Source organism: Microcebus murinus, chromosome 3 (genome assembly GCF_040939455.1).
Source record: "Microcebus murinus isolate Inina chromosome 3, M.murinus_Inina_mat1.0, whole genome shotgun sequence".
Taxonomy (NCBI): Eukaryota; Metazoa; Chordata; class Mammalia; order Primates; family Cheirogaleidae; genus Microcebus; species Microcebus murinus.
This window is the reverse complement of record NC_134106.1, coordinates 70,529,854-70,556,934: the sequence shown is the minus strand read 5'-3', so window position 1 is coordinate 70,556,934 and position 27,081 is coordinate 70,529,854. Positions and strand designations below refer to the sequence as shown.

General features: G+C 50.3%; 1 protein-coding gene across 1 annotated transcript; it reads left to right on the top strand.

Moving 5' to 3' along the window:
* Positions 1-5: 5 nt before the first annotated feature.
* Positions 6-26,985, top strand: TRABD2A (TraB domain containing 2A). Its single transcript, XM_076000451.1, is given in 11 exon segments — positions 6-520; positions 523-560; positions 9,422-9,626; positions 9,629-9,880; positions 9,883-9,977; positions 17,013-17,180; positions 19,620-19,809; positions 23,590-23,953; positions 24,399-24,497; positions 24,499-24,528; positions 26,667-26,985. Coding segments are annotated over 11 exon segments (1,821 nt in total). The 5' UTR covers positions 6-459.
* The last annotated feature ends 96 nt before the right edge of the window (positions 26,986-27,081 follow it).

Here is a 27,081-nt window from a genome sequence, read left to right as displayed (position 1 = left end):
TCTCTGACTCAAGAGCCACCCTCCCGTCAACATTGGCAGCGTAAGCACAGACGTTTACGCAGGAACCAACACAATTTTAAGTTGAATTTTGAAGACAGCGCTGGAACTTCCCTTCTCCCTTCTCGCGGGCTCACCGGGTGGGCGGCGGCCCTGGCAGGGTCTGGGCCGGAGAGACGCGGCCGGCCGGGACTCCCGCGGCTGCCTCGGCGCCTGGGGGTGGGGGTCCGGGCCGGGCCCCACGTGGCCGCAGCCGCCCGGCTTGTCCCGGCCTGGACGCGGCGGCGCGAACCGCAGAGGCAGCAGGCGTGAGGGTCGGGGCGGCAGGGGAACGTCCCGGCCCTCAGCCCGGCGCGCGGTGGCGGGCGCCCGATCTGTGGCCGCCGGATAGCCGGGCCGAGCGGCCAACGCTGCTCCACTCCTTCCCTTCGCGTCCCGGGCTTGGGATGTGCAGTGAGGTCGATGCGTCCCTGGAGCTGGTTCCTGCTGCCGACCCTCTGCCTCCTGCCCACGGGCGCAGCCCCTTGGCGCCCGCCGCTGCCAACTGCGATCTCAAGCCCCAAGTAAGGGGCGCGCCGGGCGCGGGAGAAGCGGCCTCCCCGCACGTCCCTGGGGTGCTTCCCTTCTGAACCCCGCGAGGCACCGGTTCTCGGACTCGGAGCCGATTCTCAGGGCTGGGCTTCCACCCTGCACCGCCGCGCCTCCGTGCTCACGCGCCTCTCCGCGCGCTCGGATCGCCCATTCCGGCCGGGGCGCAGCCGGTTCGCGACAAGCGACTCGGTGCCCCGGCCCTGGCCCGCGCCAGCCCTAGGGCATCACGGAGGGCCCCGGGGTCTCGCCAGCTGCTTCGCTGGCATTTGGGTGGCGCATCTGCGAGGGCAAAGCGGTGCGGAACTTGGGCATATTTACTTTGGAAGTTGGTTTTGCCCTATCTTCCCTAAGCGTTCAATTTTACCTGTTTTTATCAAAATATTAAAAGCACCCTGCAGCTGCTTGATCTAGCCTTTGTATATTCACTGCCTGAGTTAGAAGAAACTTGGGGGAGCTGAATCCATTTCCCCTGTTTTACTGGTCTGGGGAATTGAGGCTCAGAGGAGGGCCTGTGTGCTCCGGGTCACAGGGCGTTTTCCCGGAGGGACCTCTATCTGACAGGCTAGCAGGCGGCGTTTCTTTACATACTCGCGTACCGCTTTGCCGCTGAGGGAAACTGAGGCCAGGGAGGCGCAGTGACCTGCTTGGGTCCGCCCAGCGCTAGGGGAGGGAGCCGAGGCGGAGCGGAAACCTGGCAAGTCTTGCGTCTCCGAGGCTAGACCTCTTTCGGGATGAGGTTTTCTTCTCTGGATCAGTTTTCTTCGGAATTTTCCTTCCTTCTCCAATCCCTCTCTTTTGAATGCGATGGAGGCTGAATTTTGGGCATGTGCACCAGTGGGTTTGATCTCCCTGACTACGGGGAGGGCGATCCTAGGGTTGCCCTTCTGGTGGCTTGTGCGCCCTCGGACGCCCGGTGCAGGACTTAGGTGGTCCGCCCACCCCCGCCCGATGACACCCGCGCAGCGCCTGGCGGGCCTCCACCGTTGGCCGTTCGCAATTTTAGTCATTGTCCGGGAAGTCGCAGTGTGTCCCTAAGGCGCCGCGGGGCTCGCGCTCTAGGGAGGCAGGAGGCGCGGCAGCTAGAGAGGGCCAAGCGCCAGGCACGGTTCCAAGTTTCGCTGCCGTGTGGCTTGTTAGATAAGGCAGGACTCCGCCTCTTCATGTGAAAGCAGAATGTCTTTCAGGCCTGCAAAATCTGTTACCAACTCGTGATTATGACCCGCGAGTCTTGACAAGGTCTCTCTCCTTTCTTTTCAATCTGTCTTCATGAGCCTTTTATAACCTCGATTCTCTAACCTTTTGGTCCCAGGACCCCTCACCACTCTAAAAAAGGCATTGAGGACCTCAGAGAGCTTTTTAAAAATGTGAATTAATGGAGATATTAGTAAAACACAAGAACGCACAAGCACATGTTTGATTAACAGCAAGAGCAGCAACGTCATTACATGCGTGTAGTCTCCAGAAAATTCTTCCCTGTGCTTGTGAGAGAGTGCAGGTGAAAGAGGGAAATATCTTAGTCTTATGAAAATAGTTTTGAGCTACAGACTCCCTGAAAGGGTGTTGGGGACACCCACAGGCTCCTGGACCACACTGTGAGAACTGCTGTTCTATTCTGTGGGCAAACTGTCTTACCTGCTGTGGCGTTGGACAGGCCAGTCAGTGGCAGGGGTGTATGTGTGACCCCCGTGCTGCAAGGGCGTTGTGAGTGGGTCCCTCAGGGGCTTGGTGTCTTGAGATTGCAAAGTGGAAGCTCTGGAATCCAGCTTCCAATAGAAGGCAGCAGCCCGCTGGGATTCTGGAGTCCTGTGAGCTGGAGAGCTGCTTTGGTTTTCCCGGCTGGTTAATCATTAGAGAGGTCTTCTGAGCCCAGGTCTGCACCCAGACACTGCAGGGTTTACCTTGAGCATCAGGCAGCCTAAATCTCTTCCTTATCAGTGCTCAAACAGAACTCTTGAGAGTTCTTTGCTATTCCTGCTGCTGGCTTTCAAAACCAGCCTGGGCAAGAGCGAGACCCCGTCTCTACTATAAATAGAAAGAAATTAATTGACCAACTAAAAATATATATAGAAAAAATTAACCGGGCATGGTGGCGCACGCCTGTAGTCCCAGCCACTTGGGAGGCTGAGGCAGGAGGATGGCTTGAGCCCAGGAGTCTGAGGTTGCTGTGAGCTAGGCTGACGCCATAGCACTCTAGCCTGGGCAACAGAGTGAGACTGTCTCAAAAAAAAAAAAGTGTCTGAATTGCAAGTGAAGTCTGTCGCATGTTAAGGACACATACCATGGTGTTTAAAACCCAGAGTTCAGGAGCCGGCCTGTGGGTCCACCACTTAGCACAGGGCAGGTTTTTGTCTCCACCTTGCCACCAAAATTGTTCTTGTCTGGGTCCCCAGTTACCTCAGTGTTGATTAATTCAGAGGTCAGCTCTCAAATTCTCTACTATTTGGCCCGCCTGCCACACTTAACCCACTTGCTTGCTTCTCCTTGAAGAACTTTCTTCAACTGGCTTCCTGCTCTTCTGATTTCGCCTTGCTGCCACTTCTCATTCTCCCTTGCTGGCTGCTCTTCCTTTCCCTGGCTTCTTATGGTTAGAAGACCCAAGGGTCCATTCCTAGACCTTTCTCTCTTGTTGACACTCAGTCTCTTGGAGCACTCATCCAGTCCCATGGCTTTAAATAGCATCCAAATGGTGATGATGCCCTGGTTTTTTTTTTTTTTTTTTTATCTCTGGCCCAGGCCTCTCTCAAACTCCAGACTTGCATACTCAGCTACCACCTTGACCTCACCCCTAGGTTGTCTACTGGACATCTTAACTTGACAGGTACAAAACTAAATTTCTGAACTTCCCTTCTAATCCCGTTTCACCCCTGTCTTCTCCATCTCTGTTGATGGCGACCTCATCTTGTCATCAGCAAGTCCTGTTTTCTGGCTACTGGAATATATCTGGAATCTGATCACTTCTCATCAGTTGTCTCACTTGCACTCTGTCCTCTCACTTGGATTATTTTGGTCAGGTCCTAGTTGACCTACTTGATGTCTGCCCTCATCCCTCAATAGTCCGTTCGTCTCAGCCACCAGAGTGATCCTTTTAACACATTAAGTCAGTTCATGTCACTCTTCTCTCAAAAATCTGGGCAAGGCCGGGTGAGGTGGCTCACACCTATAATCCTCGCACTCTGGGAGGCAGAGGTGGGCAGATCGTTTGAGCTCAGGAGTTGAAGACCAGCCTGAGCAAGAGTGAGCCCCCGTCTCTACTGAAAAAATAGAAAGAAACTAGCTAGACAACATATATATATATAATTAGCCGGGCATGGTGGAACATGCCTGTAGTTCCAACTATGTGGGAGGTTGAGGCAGGAGGATCAGTTTCCTGTTGTCTCAGTTTCTCGGGAGGCTGAGGCGGGAGGATTGCTTGAGCCCAGGAGTTTGAGGTTGCTGTGAGCTAGGCTGACACCACAGCACTCTAGCCCAAGCAACAGAGTGAGACTCTGTCTCAAAAAAAAAAACAAAAAAGTGGGCTAGCTCCACAGGTCTCAGCTTGAAAGCTTGGTCCCTTCCAGGGGCCAATAGGCCCTGTGTGGCCTGGCTTCCTGCTTTCCTCATCAGTCATCCCTGTGGAGTCATGCTGACCTCCTTGCTGCTCCTCTGACACCTTGAGGACCTTCCTGCCTCAGGGCCTTTGCACTGCCCTTTCCTCCAGCTGGAAGGAATGCTCTTTTCTCAGATGTCCTAATGGCTGGCCCCTCACCTCCTTCATGGCGAGGCTTAGATGTCTTTCCAGACACTCAGTGACTTTCCTGGTCCCACTATTTAAAATCTCCCCCCACCATTGTGCCACGGTACTCTTTGTCCCTTTGCCAGCTTCCGTGTCCTCCACAGCAATTATCACTGAAATACCTGAGGCAGGGACCTGTGTTTCACTCACTGCTGCATGCCTGGTGCCTGGAACAGTGCCTGGCACATGAAGAGGAAATGATTGTGTCGAATTCAGGCAGGGGGACAGTCCACATGAAATGTTGCATGGTGGCTGGCTCACAGTGAACATTCAGTAAGAGCCAGCTGCCCCCAGCATCGTGGCTGTCATTACATGGCCAGAGGCCAGAACATGAATGTGTGTTCATTTTTTATAAATCTAAGCAGTTTTCAGTGAAAAGATCATACAATGATCTAATTTCTAGACTAATAATAGTTGAAAAGGCAATGATAAAATAAATAATACAATAAAAATGGATGCATATTGAATAGACTGTTTCTGAAGAGAAGCACAGGTATTTTGAAGTAGGAGGGGACGTTACACAGGTTAAGTGATAAACCAAACCAAAACCAAACCAAAGTGAACCCCACCTTCGCTGTGATCCTGCAGAATGGGTTTGCTTTCCCTGGGAATTTATTTGTTTAACATCATGGTGTCCTGGCAGGTACAGTGAAGAGCACTGTGGCACAATGGTGGGAGGGTGATTTTAAATACGGTGCCCGAGAGTTTAATAATGACATTTCAGCTTGGTTGCTATGTCTCCTCCTTGGCAACCGGGTAGAAGTCCTTTGGTAGACCATGTGGAAGTTGTGCAACTAGATCTCTGATATAGGTCAGTGGTCCCCAGCCATTGCACCAGCCAGCCCTCTTTGATCATCAACATTCGCTGTAAAATGAACAACCAACCAAACTAAAATTATACTTTGTAGGCTGCCTCCACTTGTTTGTAGGTAATAAGTATTTTGTAATCCACTTAAAATTAGCCAAAGCCATAACTCAATCTCAGCTTTTGATTAGCACCTAGTTAACCAGTGTTTTCTACTAGGTTGATCTAACTCTAACCAACAGCGAGACATTTGATTGCTTCATGAGCCTCAGCAGCCTTTTCTTGGTAGACGTACAGTTGCCATTTGGTTTTTGAAGTATTTAAATAACCCCAGGGAGGCCGGGTGCTGTGGCTCACGCCTATAATCCTAGCACTCTGGAGGCCGAGGCAGGAGGATTGCTCGAGGTCAGGAAGGAGTTCGAGAGCAGCCTGAGCAAGAGTGAGATCCTGTCTCTACTAAAAATAGAAAAAATTAGCTGGACAACTAAATATAGAAAAAAAATTAGCTGGAGGTGGTGGTGCGTACCTGTAGTCCCAGCTATTTGGGAGGTTGAGGCAGGAGGGTCACTTAAACCCAGGAATTTGAGGTTGCTGTGAGCTAGGCTGATTCTCTAGACTGGGCAACAGGGTGAGACTCTGTCTCAAAAAAAATAAAAAACAAACAAACAAAAAAACACCCAGGACCTCATTACTCCATAAGAGGATGCTTGGGGCAGGAGGTCCTGTTTATGATTCATCTCTTAATATTACTTCAACAATTAATAGGTTTTTAAAATTGATCCCAAGTACACTAATTTGATCTTTACCAGTCATATGACTGTATTAAATTATCACATATACCCTGAAACTATGTACATCTATTATGCATGAATCAATCCATCAATTAAAATGTCTTATAAACACAAATAAACATTGCCAATTAAAACATACGCATATTTATTTTTTCATTTGTTCATTTATTTAATAATTACTTGTCTGACTTGTTTATTCCCATAACTTTATGACAGGGGTTGTTAATTTAACTTTCACAGACGAGGAAACTGAGGTGCAGAGAAATGAAGTGTCTTTGTAAAAATCTTAAGGGAGTAACTGAGCCACAAGAAGAGTTGAGGTTCATTCTGCCTAATTAGTGCATTCTTGAAAAGGAGGGTATATGAGTAGAACTGTCATTTAAATGCTTTAAAAAACGATTTCACAGGCTGGGGCTATTGAGATATGTTGTCTTGGGCATTTAAGAACATTGAGGCAACATTGACAAATGGGAAGATTTTATTTAAAATCAAGATTTTTAGTTTCGAAAAGTCAGTTTTGGAGCAACTGGCCCTGTTCCTGGGTGGCCAGTGCTGGCTGGCGCTGCTTAGCCAGCGTCCTTTACTTCAAGCTGAGGGCTTGTTTGCAGCGGAACCCCTGACTGTTATCGCACCCCCAGCCCGTGTGCTTCCTTGCCAGCCTTTGCCCTCATGTGAGTACGCGGTCCTGGTGAAATGATGCTCTTCTGGAAGGTGGGAGTGGGGAGAGGAGGGGGGAAGTCTGCGAGGGTAGAGCCCCTGCTTCAGCCAACTCCACTCCCATCTGTCTTGTATTTTTTTTTATTTTTTTGAGACAGAGTCTCGCTTTCTTGCCTAGGCTAGAGTGAGTGCCGTGGCGTCAGCCTAGCTCACAGCAACCTCAAACTCCTGGGCTCAAGTGATCCTCCTGCCTCAGCCTCCCAAGTAGCTGGGACTACAGGCACGAGCCACCATGCCCGGCTAATTTATATATATATATATTAGTTGGCCAATTAATTTCTTTCTATTTTTATAGTAGAGACGGGGTCTTGCTCAGGCTGGTTTTGAACTCCTGATCTTGAGCAATCCGCCCGCCTCGGCCTCCCAGAGTGCTAGGATTACAAGCGTGAGCCACCACGCCCGGCCTGTCTTGTATTTTGAGATTCTGTGTAATATTTCATTTGAAAATGGATTGCTGCTGCCGACAGTTGCACACAAATGCAAATACAATCGATCCTTATTATTGCCTACTCGCTAAAGTTTATTCATAGTCCCCAAATCGACCCTCTGAGGCTCTTTTGCATGCCCAGATCTTTGAAAAATTTGAGTTGCCCAATGTGCACTTTCCCAGCTGAGCTGACAAGATGACTCTGTGCCTTATTGTTTCAACTCTTATATTGCAAACAAGTGTCCTTTTCATGATCTACTTACTGCCACACTTTTTTTTTCATTTTTGTAGGTGATTTTACTGTTTAAGATGGCCTGAAACATAGTCCTGAAGTACTGTGTAGTGTTCTTATGTGCAGGAAGGCTGTGACGTGCCTTACAGAGAAAATACATGTGTTAAATAAGTGTTTTTCAGGCATGAGTTATAGTGTTTCTGCCATGAGTTCACTTTTAATGAATCAGCATTATATATTACATAAGGTGGCATTCAACCCAAGCACACATAAAACAAGGTTATGTATTGATCGCTTGATGAAAATGTCATGACCAGAGGCTCACGGGAGGCTAATTCTGTATTTTCCTTAGGAAAATGATTCGTTATTGGCAAAGTCAGGGTTTGTGGCTGAAATTTTATGAAACATAGCTACCATGAATAATGATAATTTACTGCAGATTGAAACGCCATGATCCAGGAAACACATTACTTAAAGGGCTGCTGAAATTAAAGTCTTTTCTAGAGAGAGTGTGTCCCAAATCTTGTTTTCTATAAACCTGGATTTTCACATTTCTGGGTTTCTCGATGTGTCATTCACCCCACCTGACTTTTACACTTGAACTCCTTGAGGGCTGCCCAGTGCACTTCTTGTGCAATGCCTGTTAGTAAATGGACACTTCCTAAATGCTTCCTGTTGAGGCTGAGGGACACGCAGAGGCACAGGGTGAAATGGCCTGGCCTCCGATGGACACGCAGCTCTGCTCAGCCTGGGAGACAGCTGGGAGGGAACACATGCAACACTGTGCAGGTCTCTGTTTTGTAAGAAAGAAATACCAGAGGACAATCCATGTCATACAGGGACAGGAGTGAACTGAAATCAGGAGCTCATTAGGAGTATAGTTTCAACCTTGGCTGTACACTGGTACCACCTCTGAGTCCCACCTGCAGAGGTGCTGACGTGACTAGTCTGGGGTGCGACCCAGGCACTGGAGTTTCAAAAGCTTTGCAGCTGATTCCAGTGTGCAGCCAGAGCTGAGGGCTTCTGCCCTTGGGAACGTCGGATTTTTTTTTTTTTATTTCAGCATATTATGGGGGTACAGATTTTAAGGTTTCAATAAATGCCCATTCCCCCCTCCCCCCACAAGTCTGAGTCTCCAGTATGACCATCCCCCAGATGGTGCACATCTCACTCATTATATATATATATACCCACCCCCTCCCCCCTCCCCCCTGCCCAATACCCTATTACTGTAGTACCTATGTGACCACTTAGGTGCTGTTCAGTTAATACCAATTTGCTGGTGAGTATATGTGGTGCTTGTTTTTCCATTCTTGGGACACTTCACTTAATAGTATGGGTTCCAGCTCTAACCAGGAAAATTTAAGATGTGCTATATCACCATTGTTTCTTAGAGCTGAATAGTACTCCATGGTATACATATACCACATTTTATTAATCCATTCTTGGATTGACGGGCACTTCGGCTGTTTCCACAGCCTTGCAATTATGAATTGTGTTGCTATAAACATTCGAGTGCAGGTGTCTTTTTTGTAGAGTGTCATTGGATCTTTTGGGTAGATGCCCAGCAATGGGATTGCTGGATCAAATGGTAGATTCACTTGTATCGCTTTAAGGTATCTCCATATTGCTTTCCACAGAGGTTGAACTAGTTTGCAGTCCCAGGGAAGGTCGGATTTGAGATCTGGAGAAGCAGGGGCCCATCAGGTCTGCCTGGGAGAAAACAGCCGGCTCCTCAGGTGCCTCTCACCTGGTATCAGGTGTGTTCTCGCAGTCCCGAGACTCCCCTCTTCAACTCCTTCCCAGTTCCCTGCAAGGGCCGGTGTAGGGCAAATGCAGAGCTGGTGATTGCTATGGCATTCTCGTTTGGAAGCAACATTTTGATGGAAAAGGGGGGAAAGGATGCTGAAACTTGGGCTGCTTTGAGGACACCTGCTTTTGGTCAGGTGACTCTACCTGGTCTCAAAAAGTCTAAATCTTACTTTGATAATTTTTCTCTTGCAGTGTGACTAATTCATTTCTTCCCCTCAGGTTCCTGGCCTTCCCCTGCCCCCATATCATACCTTGATGTTGTCTCTTTTCTTTTTAGCAAAGTGAGTCGAATTCCTTCTTGTGGACCATAAAGCGAGACCCACCTTCTTACTTCTTTGGCACAATCCATGTCCCGTACACCCGGGTTTGGGACTTCATCCCGGACAGCTCCAGGGAGGCTTTCCAGCAGAGCAGCGCTGTGTACTTGGAGTTGGACCCCACTGACCCCTGTGCCGTCCCGGCTCTCACCGGCTGTCAGATGCTGGGGAAGAGAGCCTCCAAGATGTGCTCCCCAGCGACATCTACTGCTGCCTCGAGCGCCACCTGGAGTACGTCAAGCTCATGATGTCCCCTTGGCTGACCCCAGAGCGGCGTGGCAAGGGGCTCTACGCAGACTGCCTCTTCAATGCCATCACGGGGAACTGGGAGGGCGAGAGGCCTGTCTGGGTGATGCTCATGGTCAACTCCTTGACGGAAGCGGACATTACGTCCCAGGGTGTGCCTGTCTTAGACCTGTACCGGCCCAGGAGGCCGAGCGGCTGAGGAAGCAGACTGGGGCGGTGGAAAAGGTGGAAGAGCAGTGCCATCTGTTGAATGGGCTGCACTTTTCACAGGTAAGACTCGCTTTGCATGAAGGACCTGGTGGCATTTGATGGTGTGGGTGAATCGATTTGAGGTCCAGTATAGGATATGGGCCACGGGCACAGCTTGTCTAGAAGTTGTCTTTGCTCAAGAATGCTATTCTGGGGGCCGGGCGCTGTGGCTCACGCCTGTAATCCTAGCTCTTGGGAGGCCGAGGCGGGCGGATTGCTCACGGTCAGGAGTTCAAAACCAGCCTGAGCAAGAGTGAGACCCCGTCTCTACTATAAATAGAAAGAAATTAATTGGCCAACTGATATATATATATAAAAAAAAATTAGCCGGGCATGGTGGCGCATGCCTGTAGTCCCAGCTACTCGGGAGGCTGAGGCAGAAGGATCACTGGAGCCCAGGAGTTTGAGGTTGCTGTGAGCCAGGCTGACGCCACGGCACTCACTCTAGCCTGGACAACAAAGCGAGACTCTGTCTCAAAAAAAAAAAAAAAAAAAAAAAAAAGAATGCTATTCTGGGGATTAAAAAATAAGCCTCGTGGCCCGTTATATCACTTTTCTGAGTATTGCCAAGAAAGAACTCGTTTTTGCTTGTCATGCCAACAAGTATTGCCTGCTTTTTAAATGCATTTTAATTCAGATAGTTCAGTAAGAAGCTGCTTTGAGAGGCTGTGGACATGTGGATGCCACAGCACTGGCTGTCACAGGGTGTAGCCTAGTTTGAAAATGATACCGTTACCAGCCAAATGATGCCATTTAGGTAACAGCAGTCCTTTTTTTTTTTTTTTTTTTTTTTGAGACAGAGTCTCACTTTGTTGCCCAGGCTAGAGTGAGTGCGTAGCATCAGCCTAGCTCACAGCAACCTCAAACTCCTGGGCTCAAGCGATCCTCCTGCCTCAGCCTCCCGAGTAGCTGGGACTACAGGCATGCGCCACCATGCCCAGCTAACTTTTTTCTATATATATTAGTTGGCCAATTAATTTCTTTCTATTTATAGTAGAGACAGGGGTCTCACTCTTGCTCAGGCTGGTTTCGAACTCCTGACCTCGAGCAATCTGCCCGCCTTGGCCTCCCAGAGTGCTAGGATTACAGGTGTGAGCCACTTGCCCCGGCCAACAGCAGTCCTTTTGAGATCACTGTTGTCCCTCCCTCTTCCAGACACTGCCCCCAGGACAATTCCTTCCCTAGGCAGAGTTATGTCCCCTCTTACCCACGGTTTGTGGATCCTACCTCTGGGCACTGGAATGTAGGTGGCTGTTCAAGAAGTTGGTTCTTTACTTCTTGTTTATTAAAGTGCCACTGTTTAGTTGCTTTGGTGAAAGTTTTTGTTGTTATAAAGTGCATTAAATACCTCTGGGGGCCAATGGGAGTTATACCAGGCAAAATGAGTATTCTTGTTTTCTAAATATTCCCAATGGGTGGCCTTGGGATGCTGGTCCTCAGAATTTGAGATTATTGTTAACCCAACTGTCTTGGCCTTGACATACTGAGCCTGGATTGTTATCTGAAGGGTATAAGGACATTCACAGCCTAAAAATAGTGTTCCTGAGTTGATAATGATATTTTTAGGGAAGTTATCTTGTGAAAATTCTATAATATTACTAAGTGCTCATATGCTAGAATATAGTGTGTGTTTGGCACACTGGGCTTTTAGCATCCCAAGAGGCAGTTGGTGAGATGTCAGAGTCTTTTGCAAACCCCAGAGTGCTGTTTGGTGGATGCTGAGGAGTTATTTGAATGGGTGCAGCACGAAGGATTGTTTCTTTGTTATTGTTTACTCTTGCCGATAGATGGCACTAACATATTTTAAGCTTGTCTTTCTGGCTGTCAGCCTTCTGTTCTTTCCAGCCGGGTGGGCCATCACCAGTTTTTGCTCTCCTTACCTCCAGGATCCTAACAACTCACTTTCCCGGCTGAAAAACCCCACCAAGTGAAACCTTAAATAGTGCTTTGGGCCCAGTGGCTGTACTTATAGATCTTATGAAACTGCATTTCTTGAGCTACAGTTGGGCATGTTGGGAAGATGGGGATTTTGCTTCGTTGGAGTAAGTTGTCTTTGGTTGGTCACCTAGCTCTGGGTTGATTCTCTGGAACGGTCTGGGCAGGGTGGAGGGGTGGAGGCAGTCCCAGGAGCACGTGGTCTGGCTGGAGAGGGAGGAAAAATTCCTAGAAAGATGCCACCTCTCTTGTTGGCACCTGGTTATTAAGGGCTGGGTGAACGCAGGAAGAATGAGAACCAGGAGGTGCTGGCTGCAGAGGAAGCCTCCTGGGGAGGAGGGGGCCACAGATTCCCTTAGGAGGGGGCAGGCCCAAGACCCAGGGATACCATGTGGGGCCTTGATTTGTACTTTGCAGATCTCTCTGAATATTCTTGTAGTGCTTTTGAGGCTCAAGAACGACCCCTAAGGCTGGCAGGTCTCTGTTCTCAGAGGCCAAGGCAGGAGTGTGGAGACTTAGCCAGCAGAAGCCTCTGGGGACAGTTTCCTGCTGGAATAACCCTGAAGAGGCCCAGTGGGGGGTGAGGGGTGGGGTGGCGGCAGAGAGTGGGTGAGCGGGGCATAGGGAGAGTTAGTGCAGCCAAGCTGGGCTCCCAGATCTCCTGTTCTGATCCAGCCCTGCCTTTGAGCACTGCCCCTGCCAGACTCAGAAGTCTGGTTTGGGTTCCTGCTTCCTCAGCATAAATTCCAATAAAAGCAGGAGGTCTCGTGTTTTATTTACTTTTTAATTGACCACGATGCTGAGAGGTGACTTCTCGGAATTTTCCGTAATTGATTTATAAGACACTTGAAAGTGGAGATCCCAACTTTCTATTTTTACTTGATAGGTTTGGTTTAAAATAAAGGCCTAGGAAAACATATGTGAACTCTCTGAAAGGGAACCATTCCTGAAACACGGGCAGATTTATTTGTGAACACGTGGTGCAGCATCCTTACCCGTGTCCTCTGTGGGGCCCCTGGGCTGAGTGGAGGGCACTCGCTGTCCCCCTGCCCAGAGCCCGTCCCCAGACTGTCCCTCCGGCCAGTGGCTGATTCAGGTCACACTTTGCTTCCTCGGTGAAGAGTTCCTAAGACTGACCCTCCACAGTCTTCTCTGTGTCCCGTGGAAGCCTCCCTGACCGCTGCCTCCCAGCACGCACGGGCCCCTGGAGGTGGGCCACGCCCCTGGTCCCGGTGTCCCCAGCTCCCGGTGCCATCTGGCCCACGCAAGGTACTCCTGAGCGGCTGTTGGATAATGAGGGGGCCGCTGCTGAGTGTGCCAGCCAGGTAGTATGTGAGGGAGTTGGATTTCAGGGTGCAGAGCTTGGAGAGACCAACGGAGAACAGTGAACTCGGAGGTGCCTTGGCTGAAACAGGACACAGTGTGGATGTGTGCTGATGACTTAAAAAGCTCAGCTCAGCATGTCTACCAGCTGTGTGTATATAGATGGGCATCTAAAAATTCACATTAAGTCCAATCTTTTTGTGAGCGATTTGCTTTTATCCCATTCTTTTGCTTTTTTACATGCTCTCCCAACACTGCTATGAGGTGTGGCTGGGCTGAGGGACTCAGTGGCTGTGAGTGCCCTCAGAGCCTGCCTCCTGTTCCTCGAATAAACCCTGACCCTCCTTTCACAGGGGTCAGCACGGATGCTGTGGGTGGGCATCGTCTCAGTAAATTGGAAGTCTCAGTGGGCTCTTAGCTCTCCCAAGAGGGTCTTCTGCAACGTTTCTTCCCCTAGGCCTTACTTTTAGTTTCTTATCTTTTGACAAGAAGTGGAAAATCGAGTCAACTGTGTACCTGATGGCTGGCTGTGAAGTTCATGAGCTTCTAGGTGCAGACGTGAGCTCTGTGTTTCCTCCTGGAGACAGGCCTGCCTGTCTTGAGTCATTTTTCCTTTTCTTGCCAGTTTTTATTTGGGACATGTTTCTTAAGTGCCCAGCATGCGCATGGCCCTCAGTTTCTTATTTTGGAGATTCAAAGACAAAGCATGAGTGTTTTTTTTTTGTTTTTTTTTTTGAGACAGTCTCACTTTGTTGCCCAGGCTAAAGTGAGTGCCGTGGCGTCAGCCTAGCTCACAGCAACCTCAAACTCCTGGGCTCAAGCAATCCTGCTGCCTCAGCCTCCCAAGTAGCTGGGACTACAGGCATGGGCCACCATGCCCGGCTAATTTTTTCTCTATATATATTAGTTGGCCAATTAAGTTTCTTTCTATTTATAGTAGAGACGGGGTCTCGCTCTTGCTCAGGCTGGTTTTGAACTCCTGACCTTGAGCGATCCGCCCACCTCTGCCTCCCAGAGTGCTAGGATTACAAGGCGTGAGCCACTGAGCCTGGCCCAAAGCATGTGTTGATCCTGCCTTTCTCTGGCTCTGGGCTGCCCCTCTAAAGCCAGATGTGACCCTGCCTGGCTACCTCTGGGGTCAGAAGAGAAGCGCTTCAAGGGCTGCTGCAGCCTAGTTTCTGCCCCATATCCCTGCTTCCTGCCCTGGTGAACTAGGCTGGCAGTAGAGAACTCCTTTGAAACCCCAGCAGCCTGCTCTTCCTTGACACCTGCTTGGTGGCTCTGCCCAAGGACACCTCTAGACTTTAGGAATAGCTCCCAGCATGTCTCTGCAGGAGGGAAAGTGACAGTGTGAGCTCTCATCCCTGCTCCATGAAGTCCACCTTGCAGGTAGGGGTGGGTGAGGCAGAGTCTACCCCACTTAGAGGAGAGGGGGCAGGGTGAGGAGACAGGTGGGACTGGAGCCAGCTGTGTTACCTGGGACCCTCCAAGGAACCAGTTGAGGTCTCAGGGGTCCAGGTGCTCTGTGGCTCAGGGATGGAGCAAGGGGGGTGCCCTGGACCCTGAGGTCGTTGCTGATGGTGTAGTGTCATGTCATGTCAGGCCATATTCTTTTCCTCTATCCTCCTGACACTCTTTGTGCCATCCTCCCTCCCTGGACTCTTCCATGAGGCCCTTCCCTTTGCATTCACGGTCATGTAGGGCCTAAAGGGAGGGAGTGGGGCTCCGGCATCAGCAAAGGCTGTGGAGTCATCACATGTGGAATCCTAACCTGAGACCTGGTTAGCCCTGTCCCGCTTCCCTCGACTCCACCCCGGTGAGGACCTCAGCTTACACCGAGCCTCTGCTCTTGCAGGCGCCTTGGCAGGCGAGGTTGCTTACTGCTGAGCAGGAGAGAGGCAGGTGGGCTGCTGCCGACTGACTTCCCAGGGAAAGGGCAGCTCTGGGATGTTCCATGCTATCTGGGGCTTCAGCCGGGTCCCCGGCTTGCCCGGGACAGGCAGCCGTGTTTGTGTCTGGAATGGTCATAGCCTGGATGCTGTCTGAAGAGACTGCTGAGGGTTGTTGACACAACCCAGGCCCAGAAGTGATTTTGTGTTGCTGTAGAGCAACCCTATTGGATGGCCCCATAAATCTACTGCTAGGCTGACAGAAAGTGTGTATAGACATTTCAGGCAACTCATGACTGAACCTGAGCTCAGGGTCCTGACACCTGCCTGTGCAGCCCCTGCTGCTGCCACCTCCCTTCCTGGATCCAAAATGTCCATGATCTCATTGGCCCCTCCTTTAGGGCTCCCTTCCCCCCCAGCCCTGACCCAGCTTCTCGAACATGACCTGCACTTGGATGGCCTGGGGGTGACCCCACACACCCTCTCCACCTCTCCATCCTTCCCCCTCTCCCCTCTGCTGTTGGTGTGACAGTAAACAGAGCCATTGCCTAGAAGGCAGAGAGGAGAAACCATGGAGAACGAGAGAGAGAAGGAAATAAATAGAAGAAGGGAGGCTTAGAAAAGAGATTCTGACAGCACAAGACCAGAGTGTTCTGGTCCTTTCCGGAGGAGATTAAGTGGAAATCACCATTAAATAACCTTCCGCAGACATGAGGGGTTGTATTAGTTTGCTGGGGCTGCAGTAACAAAGTATCACAAACTGGGTGGCTTAAACCAGGGAAGCAAACCAACAAGCCACCCTGCCTGTTTGCCACTTAAAATGAGAAGGAGAGAGTGTGAAAGGGGAAAAAAAAAGGGCATTGGGGCTGCGTAGGGCCATTTGCTGACTTGAGACCCCTAATGTGTTGTATCTGGAGAGTTGACAATGTCTTGCTGAAGAACTCACAGTCAGAGTGCTCAGGTGGACCAAGCCTGTCGGTATGTCGGCAAAGAGGGAGGGAATATTCCAGCAAAGGCAGCATCCTGCACTCTGATTACCTGGGAAGCACGTGGAAGGGTCGCTGCCCGAGGTTGTCTGTCTGCATCTGTGCCTGGGGAGAACCAGAGAGAAAACGCCACAGGGTCTGGAGTGTTTTCAGGTGCCTTCTAGGGCGTGGCCAGCCCCAACCTCCCCCTCCCCACTCTGACCCGGCTCTCCTGTGCCAGGGACAACCCCCTGCTTTGTAAAATTCCTTGAATCGGGATTTCCCCAAAAGATGCTTTGGTGAAACTCTCTCTAGTGATGCGTATGTCAAATAAGTTTGGGCATGTCGGCATGCTCTGCCTGGCTCTGGGAGAACCACACTGCACATCAGTGTATCGAAGGCTGAGAAGTTCTGTAAAAATAAAACTTGTTGAACTTTTTAAGCCCTCATTTCCCTCTGTTCCCCCCCCCCCCCACATTGACTTTCACAAACATCCATGGATCTCATGAATTCATTAGCTGGCAGTATTGATCGTTCTGTGTGGTCCTTTATGGGATTGGAGCCCATCGGTACTGGGTCTGGCCGTGTGTCCCCAGCCCCCTCCCTGCCCCGCTCCCGGCTCCTTCAGCTGTTCCTCACACCAGCTCTTCCTTGGTCACTGTCATGGAAAAAGGAGTTCCAGGTCGTATGTGTCTCTCTTAAGGCAGTCTCCCAGGTGTGATCTGATTTGGGCTGATTTGGGCAGGACTGTCTGCCTCCTTCTCTTTGGACACTGTCCAGGCATTTGTGTGTTTTTTTTTTTCAGCAGCCATATCCACGTCCTTACATAACGAACACAGAGGTGAGGGCCTTGCCAGCTACGGACAAAAGAAATAAGACGGCAGCAAGTGGTTGCCTTGGCAGTGAACTTAAAAGGGACCTATGTTTTCTCCCCTGTCTTTCAGGTCATCTTTGCTCTGGACCAGACCCTCCTGCAGCAGGCGAGCCCGCGCGGGTGGTCTGCAGCTCCCACACATGGCGGCTGGCGGAGGATCGGAAGATCGGAGGATCGCATCGAGCACTATAACTTTGGGGACCTCAGCTCTGTCATCCTCAGCCACGGCTGTGCTCCGGTGAGCGCCCTTGCCCTCTGCTCAGTGCACATTTCAAGAGTAATGACATTACCTGCTGACACCTGGGCACCCTGTGTACAGAGGATGGAGGCCGTGAAGGGCTCTAAAGATAAAATGGGGCAGATTTAGGTGTCATTGAATGAGGCGCTGCAGTTAATGGAGGCTTTAGGACCCTTTTAAGAATGGGGAGGGGCACTGATAAGGCTTAATTCCAGGGCCCAGCCGTGGGGTGAAGCTTCAGAGCATTCGGAGGCAGGCAGCGAGAACCAGCCTTCAGAGAGGGGAAGGGATCTGATTCCAATGGCCCCGGGGCTGACTTAGGTGACACTTTTGGGAAATGATGGAGTAGAACTTTGGCTGCGGCTTCGATGGCTTCTAGGAACACGTGAGTGTGATGTGACTGTTGGCGGATTCTTGCGGGGCTGGCACGTGAGAGCGGGGAAGGCTGGCAGCATTCGCAGACGTGGATCCTTCCGTCCTTCAGCACTGCAGGATGAGTGTGGCCGAGCTGGTGGAGTGGGTGTGTCCCCAGGACGGGCCTTTACCTGTGGGCCATGGAGGACAAGGCTGGTCAGGCCTCAGAGGAGTGCAGCCTCCCTACAGGAGGGAGGTGGGACGCATCTTTTGTCCCCGTGCAGGAGGATGCCGGGGAGGAGAGAAGGGAGCTCGCGGGTGTGGGCGAGGTTATCAGGTGCATGTTAGCTCTGGGGACCCAGCCGTAAGGAGATGCGTGCATATGAGAGGTGAAGAAGGGACAGCAGCACTGGGGGAGGGACAGTACAGGCTGAGTCCAGCATCAGCCCAGAGGGTGACATTTCATTCATGAAGTGTCAAAAGATGCAATGAGTGCTCCAGAAAATCTAGAGTGAGAGGAAGTCAAACGAAGGCAAAGGGAAGCAGGAAGGAAGGGGGAACGGGAAGCACGTAAAGGAGTTGACAGCGGGATGATTTTTAGCTGTACTCTCGGTGGGGGTGGCGGAAGAGAAGAAAGGTCAACATCAATTGGGAAATTGACATTTGAAGCAGCAGAAATCCACTTCCTTATAGGCAAAAAAAAAAAAAAAAAAAAAAAAAAAAAAGCAGCAGAGAAAAGTTAACGTGGGCAGATGGAGGATTTGGAAGTTATGTGGGCAAACGGTGAGGCTGATGGGGCCGAGGGAGGGAGGGATGTCTTGTGTGTTTCTCACCTAAGGTTCCTTCAGGCCTGTCTTGCCCACAGGGCCCGGCTGGGGCTTGGGGTGTTGGGGATACGCTGTCGCTGTGAGCGAGGGCCAGGCTGGCCGTGGGGGAGTGCGGGTGCTGCAGGCTTTGAGTGACGTCTGGAATTTAGAAGGTGGAGCAGGATGGCAGAGGGAGCAGGTCACCCTGCACTTTTCAGGGTTGCCTGTGTGGAGAGGCTGGTGAAGAGGGGGTGCTCTGCCAAAGAGAGGAGATTTTGGGAAATGGGCAGGAGGATCTGACACAAAAAACCTGATTTTTTTAAAAAAAGATGACAGAATAGAGGACGAAGGCTGTTGGTTTGAAAATGAAAGAATGTCATTTCAAGGAAGCAGTGAAAGGAGATCCGTTATCCATGAGATGGATGTCAATGGCTGTGTTACAGAGTGTGAGGGCTTTGAAAAGGTTTCTGAGAAGCTACTGGAAGTAGCAGAAGCAGGCAGCGTAGATACTGACCAGGGTTAACGTTGTCCTGGGTAGAGGACGTAGCATGCACCAGGGTGGGTGGGGAGGCTGAGGTTTGGGAAGTCAGACGGCTGGGGGTTTGCGGAGGAGACACAGTGTGTTTGTCACCTGCTGCTGCTAGCCTGCAAGAACCACCCTGATTGTCACAATTTTGGTGTACTTTGCATCCTGTTGTTAGCCAGACATTGAAACCTGCTACCACATGTACCAGAATCAGGTGAAATATTTGCCAGGAGGGCAAAGAACACTGGGGAAAGCCAGAAGGAGAAGTAGGAAGTGGAGAAATAATGAAAATGTAATGTGTAGGATTTATAAAACAGTTAAACGTTTATAGAAATTCCATGTTTGTGGTCATAGAATCATGATTATTAATTCTAAAATATGTAACTATAGAAATCTTTTTATTTTAAAAAATGCATGTGTGAATCAAACAAATTAAAACTACGGATGTGTTATGCAAACATATGGTGCACTTGTATAAATACATGGCATCAAGCAGAATCATTTAAATGGAACAGAAGTACTGAGTTAAACAGCATAGGAGTTCATTCAGTGAACTTCACTTAATGTCTTTTCACTTTAGTTGCAGAGAAGGATATTATAGCAGACAGGAGACTCCAAGAATGGTGTATCCTCCTCAGCCTTCTCCTGACAATGTCTTGACCATCTAGGCTGGGGGATTTGATCCTCCAATGAAGTAACTTTGTTAAAACTCTCTTGCCCTTATTTTATTTCTTTCTCTTTATTTCGGCGGAGATTCCCAATTTTATTAATGCCATGCTCCCGCCTCAGGAGCGCATCACTGCTCAGGAGATCGACAGCTACTTCCGCAGGGAGCTGATCTACACGCGGAACGAGAGAATGGGGAAGCGGGTGAAGGCCCGTTTGGAGGAGTTCCCTGACAAAGGCTCCTTCTTTGCCTTTGGAGCTGGTGAGTAAGTAGTAGGTCACCTCTGATTAGACGCTGGGGTTTGATGCTTCTTTCATGAAGCAAAACTGTCCTTCAACAATGAGGGAGAAATATGTTCTATGTAAGCTGAATAGAATGTGTATTCTCCTATTGTTGGGAGAAATATTCTATAGATGTCAATTAGATAAATATGGTTGTGATGCTTTTTAGTTGAACCATATTCCTTATGTAATAATTCCAGAATTTTTATCATGTCTGAGTTTGAGTCTGATGCTTAGTTTCTTCAGACAGTTATTTTCCTTGCCTTTTAGTGTGCCTTGTAATTTTTTATTGAAAGCTGAATGTGATGTATCTGGCAATGGAATGCTAATCAGCCTTGGAGATACGCTGTGTTTAATGTTTTGCTATGGTCTGAATGTTCCCCAAAATTCATGTCCTGAAACTTTATCCTTATTTATTTATTTAATTTATTTTTTTTTGAGACAGAGTCTCACTCCGTTACCTGGGCTAGAGTGCGTGGCATCAGCCTAGATCACAGAAACCTCAAACTCCTGGGCTCAAGCAATCCTCCTGCCTCAGCCTCCCGAGTAGCTGGGACCATGTCTGGCTAATTTTTTCTATATATTTTTAGTTGGCCAATTAATTTCTTTCTATTTTTAGTAGAGATGGGGTCTCACTCTTGCTTAGGCCAGTCTCAAACTCCTGACCTTGAGCGATCCTCCCGCCTCGGCCTCCCAGAGTGCTAGGATTACAGGCGTGAGCCACCATGCCCAGCTGAAACTTTATCCTTATGGCGGTGGTGTTAAGAGGTGGGATCTTTTGAAAAGCGATTAAGTCATGAGGGCTCCACCATCATGAATGGATTAGCGCCTTATAAAAAGGAAGAACTAGTTTAGGCTCATTTTTGCCCTTCTGACTTTGGCCATGTGAGAACACAGCATTTACCCTTCCTGCCATGTGAGCACTCAGCAAGAAGGCCCTCACCATGCCTTGATATTGGACTGTCCGGCCTCCAGAACTGTGGAAATAAATTTCTATTATTTATAAATTACCCAGTCTGTCGTACTTTGTTACAGCAGCACAAATAGTCTAAGACATGTTTGCTGTAACTCTAGGTGCCAGAGGTTTCAGTTTCCTCTGCTGTCATTTTTTGTATCCTCTGTTGCCGTTGGGTTTTCCTAAGAACCCTTTTAAAATAAAGTCTGAGTCTTACGGCTCTTTAGGCTGTAATCTGCTGTTATTTCCTGGAGTTGTGTTGATGAAGTGCTAAAGTGAAGATAGCGCTTCATGCACACTAGGCTATAATAAAAAACATGAACAATAACAAGTTTCTGTGAAAACGTTGAGAAATTTGCACCCTCATATGTGGCTGCTGGGAGTGTAAAATGGTGTAGCCATTTTTGAAAACTATTTAGCAGTTTTTCAAAATTCAACATAGAGCTATCATTTGACTCAGCATTTTGATTTCCACATATATACCCGGGAGAATTGAAAATAGATATCCACACAAAAACTGGTACATGAATGTTCATAGTAGCATTATTCATAATAGCTAAGAAGTAGAACCAATTCAAGTGTCTGTCAACTGATGAATGGATGAGTAAAAGGTGGTATATTCATTTAATGGAATATTATTTGGCCATAAAAAGGAAAGGTACTATGCTGTAACATGGATGAACTTTGGAGACATTATGCTAAGTGAGAGAAGCCAGCCACAAAATTCCACATATTGTATGACTGCCTTTATATGCTCTGTCCAGAACACGCAAATCCACAGAGACACGAAGTGGATTAGTGGTTGCCAGGGGCTGGGGCAGGGATGATGAAAATATTTTAAAATTCGATAGTGGTTGTGGTTGCATGACTTTCTGAATATATTAAAAAAATCGCTGACTTGTATACTTTAAAAGGGTGAATTTTATGTGATATTAATTATATTTAAGTAAAGCTGTTACAAAAAATGAGGTGTTTGGCGTCTACATCATGTTCACTGAGATGTTCAACCACAAAACAATAGCAGCGTGTGTGTGTGTGTGTGCGTGTGTGTGTGTGTGCGTGTGTGTGTGTGTGTGTGTGTGCGCGCGGTTTCCCCCTTCTGTAAGCCTCATGTTCCACGTCTGGATTGTGCATACTTGAACTGTGCTCATGTCCGGCCTGTTGCAACAAATGGCTTTCTCTAACAAAGCGGTTAGCCTGGGCTCTTGAGGCACCCTGACAGTGGTGCAGGTTTGGGAAGCCCCTGTGGCTCAACATCCCTTGGTGGGAACGTTAAAAAATAGAGCCGGTGGTGGCGTTGTCCCAACACCCGCTGGTGGTGGCGTGGACGGAAGGCTCCCGGGCGCTGGAGCGTGGGGGGCCACTGTGGGCAAGGCCGCCAGCGCCAGAGAGAATGGGCTTTCATTTTCCACTGCCGGACTCAGTGGCTCTCCCAAAACCTTCCCGCATGCCTAGTGTTGGGGTAATGGGCGCTGGGAGGAGGGGAAAGGCTGGGCCGCGAAGGCAGCACTAAGTGTGGGTCTCCCAGCCCTGGGGCACCTTGGGTGTCCGGAGTGCCCGGGATGCTCCTTCTAGGGCCGAGTTATCTTCCCGGGGCTGCTTTCTGTCCCTGCCTTCTGAAGGCGAAGTTGAGCAGAGGGAACTGCAGCCATTGCTCCCAAACCTTTACTTTTGACATTTTGAAACTTAAAAGCTGTGTGCTTAGCAAACTTTTAATTGCAACATGAAGATAACTGAAACTGAAAGCACCAGAGCTTTATAATAAAATAAATAAAACAGCAACTTTTGTCATGAGGGTCTGGAGATGAAATGTCAAGATGAGGAATGGAGCTCAGCTTTGGAGTGGGAGAAAAATCGAAGTCAGAGGTGCTAAGTGGACACTATAATCATTTGCTCTAAATTGCCAGTCCTTCGTTCTCAAATAAATAAATAACCTAGGATGAGTGCTGAAGACAAGACTCCCACCCCCCCTTACTCAGGTGTGGATCTTCAATCAGCTCATGCTGGCTTTCGGCTGCTGGTTTGCCAGGGTACTCCGCTGTGGCCTCAGCCTCCTGCCCCACCCAGATTTCTAGGTCACAGCTATAGCCCCTGTGCTGACATCTATTTCTAGTTAGAATCTGGTCTAGGCTGCAGGGAGGAGCGGGGAGGAGGGGAAATGTTTTGCCAAACTTCTCCACTCGGGGTGAGGACTCTGGCCCCCGCCCCTTGGGGGAAAGGCCTGGAGCGAAGGGTGGGGTGGGGGCCAGTGGTTGCTAAGAAACGTCAGGCAGAGCGAGCCATCTCCCAGGTGCCCGAAAGCCCTCTATGCAGAGACCTCTCAGATCTTGGATTAGGTTGCCTTTGCTTTTTCTAGAAGGTGGTGATTGGGCAGCAGCTGCCCCTTTCATTCCCACCAGCAGGCCAGTTTCTCCAGAGAGCACATTTGCATTTCTTCCCACAGCTGGGAACTCTGTTTCCACCAGACCAGTGGCATCCCGTGTAGGACCCTGCATACCTATCGCTTCCTCTGGGAAGTCTTGCCAGGTTGGGTTTGATGTCTAGTCCCTCCCCTTAGTTGTGTGACTCCAGGCAACTCACTGCACTGTTCTGATCTTCAGTGTCCCGTCTCTGCAATGCTGCTCATCCGGTCCGGCCTGGCTTGCAGGACTGTTGGGAAGCCTGATTCCGGAGCTCTCTGGAACTGGGCAGATGGGAGGGGGACTTGGCAGGGTAATTTCCTGGTCCCGGGGTGTGTGTTTGGGAAGTATGTTTAGTGGTCCTGGGAGCTGCAGCATCTCTGATCGTTTTTCTCACCGCAGGTCATTTCATGGGCGAGAGAAAACACGGTGCTGGATGTTTTGCAGCGCGAAGGCTCTGCGGTAGAACACGCCCCAGCCCGACGCCCTGTCAACAAGTAACGCTCCTGTGCCTTTATCCTAGATAAAGGGGAGCAGCTGGGGGAGCTGGCATCCTTGCAGCGCTGCATGGCACCAGGGTGGGCTGCTGTCCTGGGGGCTCCAGAGGACCCCTGCACGGCCATTTCCCCCAGGCTTGGGAGAGGTGGTCACTGGGCGGGCGCCCAGCACCTCTCTGCTGGTCCCACGGGGCTGGCTGTGTCAGCACCGCTGGGCCACGTGGGCACTTCGAGCCACAGAGGCCACACTGGCCTTTTCCTCAGCAGTGTTTGGGGTGGGAGAGGAGGGTGAAGGGAAGCTTGCCCTGGGGTCTGGGGGCTGTAGGAGGATAATTAGGCTTATTGCTCCATGCCCTTTGACCTAGGCGTTTTGGAGGTTTTAGGGAGGAGAATGGCAGAATCAGGCGGTGACAGTGCTGGAAGGGTCGGAGGGGCTGGGGTGTTGGGTGCCTGTGTGACCCCTCTGGGGTGGGAGAAAGCCCCTTCTCTTTCTCTGAGCTGTTTCCTCCTCCCTAGGTCTTTTCTTTCTCATTTCTATGCAGAACTGCCCTCTGCCCCCATGTACCTTCCCGTAAGGAGCCCAGGAGGCCTCCAGCCCCGCGGCACTGCGGCCGGCAACACCGGCTTCCCTCCTAGCCGTCCATCGTGGCGGCACAGGCCGTCCTTCCCTTTCCCCTGGGTTAGGCTGCCAGGGCTGCCATAACAAAACCCACAGACATTGATTTTCTCACAGTTCTAGAGGCCAGAAGTCCCCGCCCGGAAGTGCAGAGCTGTCTGGGAAGGACGAGCAGAAGTCCCGGAAAAGGCGGAGGCGGCCCCAGCAGAGGCAGCGACTCTGACCCCTGGGTGCGCCTGGAGGAGAGGTGGGGCGGGTGGGCTGCCCAGGCCGGCCTGCGCCCTTGCCCTGGGGGTGCGGGTGTGAGCTGACCCAGGAACGCCCCTCACGGTGGGGGGGCTGGGAGCCCCCCTGTGGAGCAGCCATTCCCTTTCCTCATGGCCCCTGGCACCCATCCTCTGCCCACTGCGACAGAGATGAACCTGGATTTAAGATAGTTGCTTCAAGCCAGAGCAAGGGCAACGCATTTATACTTGCTAAAGAACAAATGTGGGGGTATGGATGGTCTGTTAAAAGCAGACAGAGGCTGGAATACAGTTTGCAAAGAACTTCAATTTTCCAGCTCCTTTTCCACCGCAGATCATAGCTTTGCAGAGCTGGAAGGAACTCTATAAATGGGCATGTTTAAGCCTCATGGTGTACAGGGAGAGTGGTGACCACAGAATGTGCTCTTAGAGATGGCTAGTGGGTGGATCAGAGGTGGGCAGAAGAGCTGGGGCCTGCAGGGCACAGGGCTGCTGGAAGGACCATCCCAGAGAGACTGGGATCCAGGATCCAATTAGGTTGATCCCAAACTTTGAGTTTCTCCCATGTGCCTGCTGTTGTGTTGGGTGTTATGTCTGTGGGGCGAACCAGACACTTGCCCTGCCTTCATGGACTCACAGTCTGGTGAGGAAGCCAGATTTTGCGTAAATTTGCAAAGGGGAGCATAGCGTGCCGTGGGAATGTGTGTGTGTGTGTGTGTTGGAGGTTACTACTAGAGTCACAGGGGGCAGTAAAAGCCTCCCTGAGGAATCATCCTTTGGCTGATAGGAGTGGAAGACAGCAAAGCAGGGCCTGGTGAATAGCTTTTGTGTCTGGGTTAGCATAGCAGGGCTGCACAGGTGCTCAGTAAATGTTGAGAGAATGAGTTAGTGAACAACTGAATAGGGAAGGGGAGGAGGCAGGGGCAGAGGGAACAGTGTGAAAGCTTGGTGTGGAGGGAGCAATTCTGTTAAAGAAATCAAGATAAAGTAATTCTGGAGCCTGGGAAGGGCGGGGGCAGTGGGATCACACGGGTCTGGGGAGGTGAACAGAGAGGGAAGTAGGGAGCCACTGAAGGGTTTGGAGCAGGCGTCTTATATGTGGTGTGATTTGCACTTTAAATGGACAGAATCTGGCAGCCAAATGGGACCTGCAGAACAGGGGCAGCTCTGTTGGTGCCCATGTCCCAGGGTGGCTTCTCAACAATCCTTCCTTGATGGACGGATAAACTGACCTGTTCAGCACTTTTTCAGCCTGAGCCATTTTCCTTCAAGGTGGCCATGGATTGGGCACTTTGCACTTCAGCTGAGCAGAAAGGGAGAGGTGAGGCTGAAGTCATGTCTTCAGTGCCTGCTGTCTTGTCCTGCATGCCTTGGGCAGGTGGGAGGTAGAGACCCAGGGAGGACTCTTCATGGCCTGGCTCACCCTCTGTGGCGGCCAGTGAGGAAGGTCCCATCTCAGATTACCCAGAAGCTCATGATTAACAAACTCTGGGTTGGGCCTTCTTATGCTAAGACTTTTAATAGTGCTTAAACCGGCCGGGCGCTGTGGCTCACGCCTGTAATCCTAGCTCTTGGGAGGCCGAGGCGGGCGGATTGCTCAAGGTCAGGAGTTCAAAACCAGCCTGAGCAAGAGCGAGACCCCGTCTCTACTATAAATAGAAAGAAATTAATTGGCCAACTGATATATATATAAAAAATTAGCCGGGCATGGTGGCGCATGCCTGTAGTCCCAGCTACTCGGGAGGCTGAGGCAGAAGGATCACTCAAGCCCAGGAGTTTGAGGTTGCTGTGAGCTAGGCTGACGCCACGGCACTCACTCTAGCCTGGACAACAAAGTGAGACTCTGTCGCAAAAAAAAAAAAAAAAAAAAAAAAAAAAAAAATAGTGCTTAAACCAAGAACCAAATAGCCAGGAACGGTTGGCTAGTCTGGTAGCTTAATACCCTCCATTGCTTGGTTTTCTGGTAGCAGTGGCCAAAGACCCGAGAGTGCCAAGGATGCAGGAAGCCTGTTAGTATATTAATCTCCACTCCTATCTCTGAAGAGGGGAGACGAAAAGAAGCTGCATGGGCATTTGGGGGCCTTGCAGTGTGCAGCAGCTTGCACTGTGCCCCAAGACTGCCTTTCTCTCTGCCTCCTAGTGCTGTGGCCCCACACCTCCAGGTCCCTGTCCTGGACAGACACATCTCTGCTGAGGTGCAGCTCCTTCGACGCGGGCATTCCCACCACAGCCGGGCGGTGGCCAGCAGTGGCTGCCCGCCTCTCTGGACTCCCATGTCAGGGGTGTTGGTGCTGGCCTTCCAAACACAGACGCCCCTCCTGTGGTGCCTGGGGAGCCACGCCAAGACCCCGCCCCCTCGGACTCGGAGGCCAGCCATTCCTGTACGCCACCTCTGGCCTGGCCTTCGCAGGCCCAACCGGGGAGAAGAGACTGTGCCCGAAGAAGAAACCTGGTGTTGATTCTGCTCTTTCCAAGAAATGACTTGGGGATATACACCTTTGGGGGAGCTGTACAGTTTTGTAACTTAATGAGTTGTGTGAAAATAAATTGTCAAT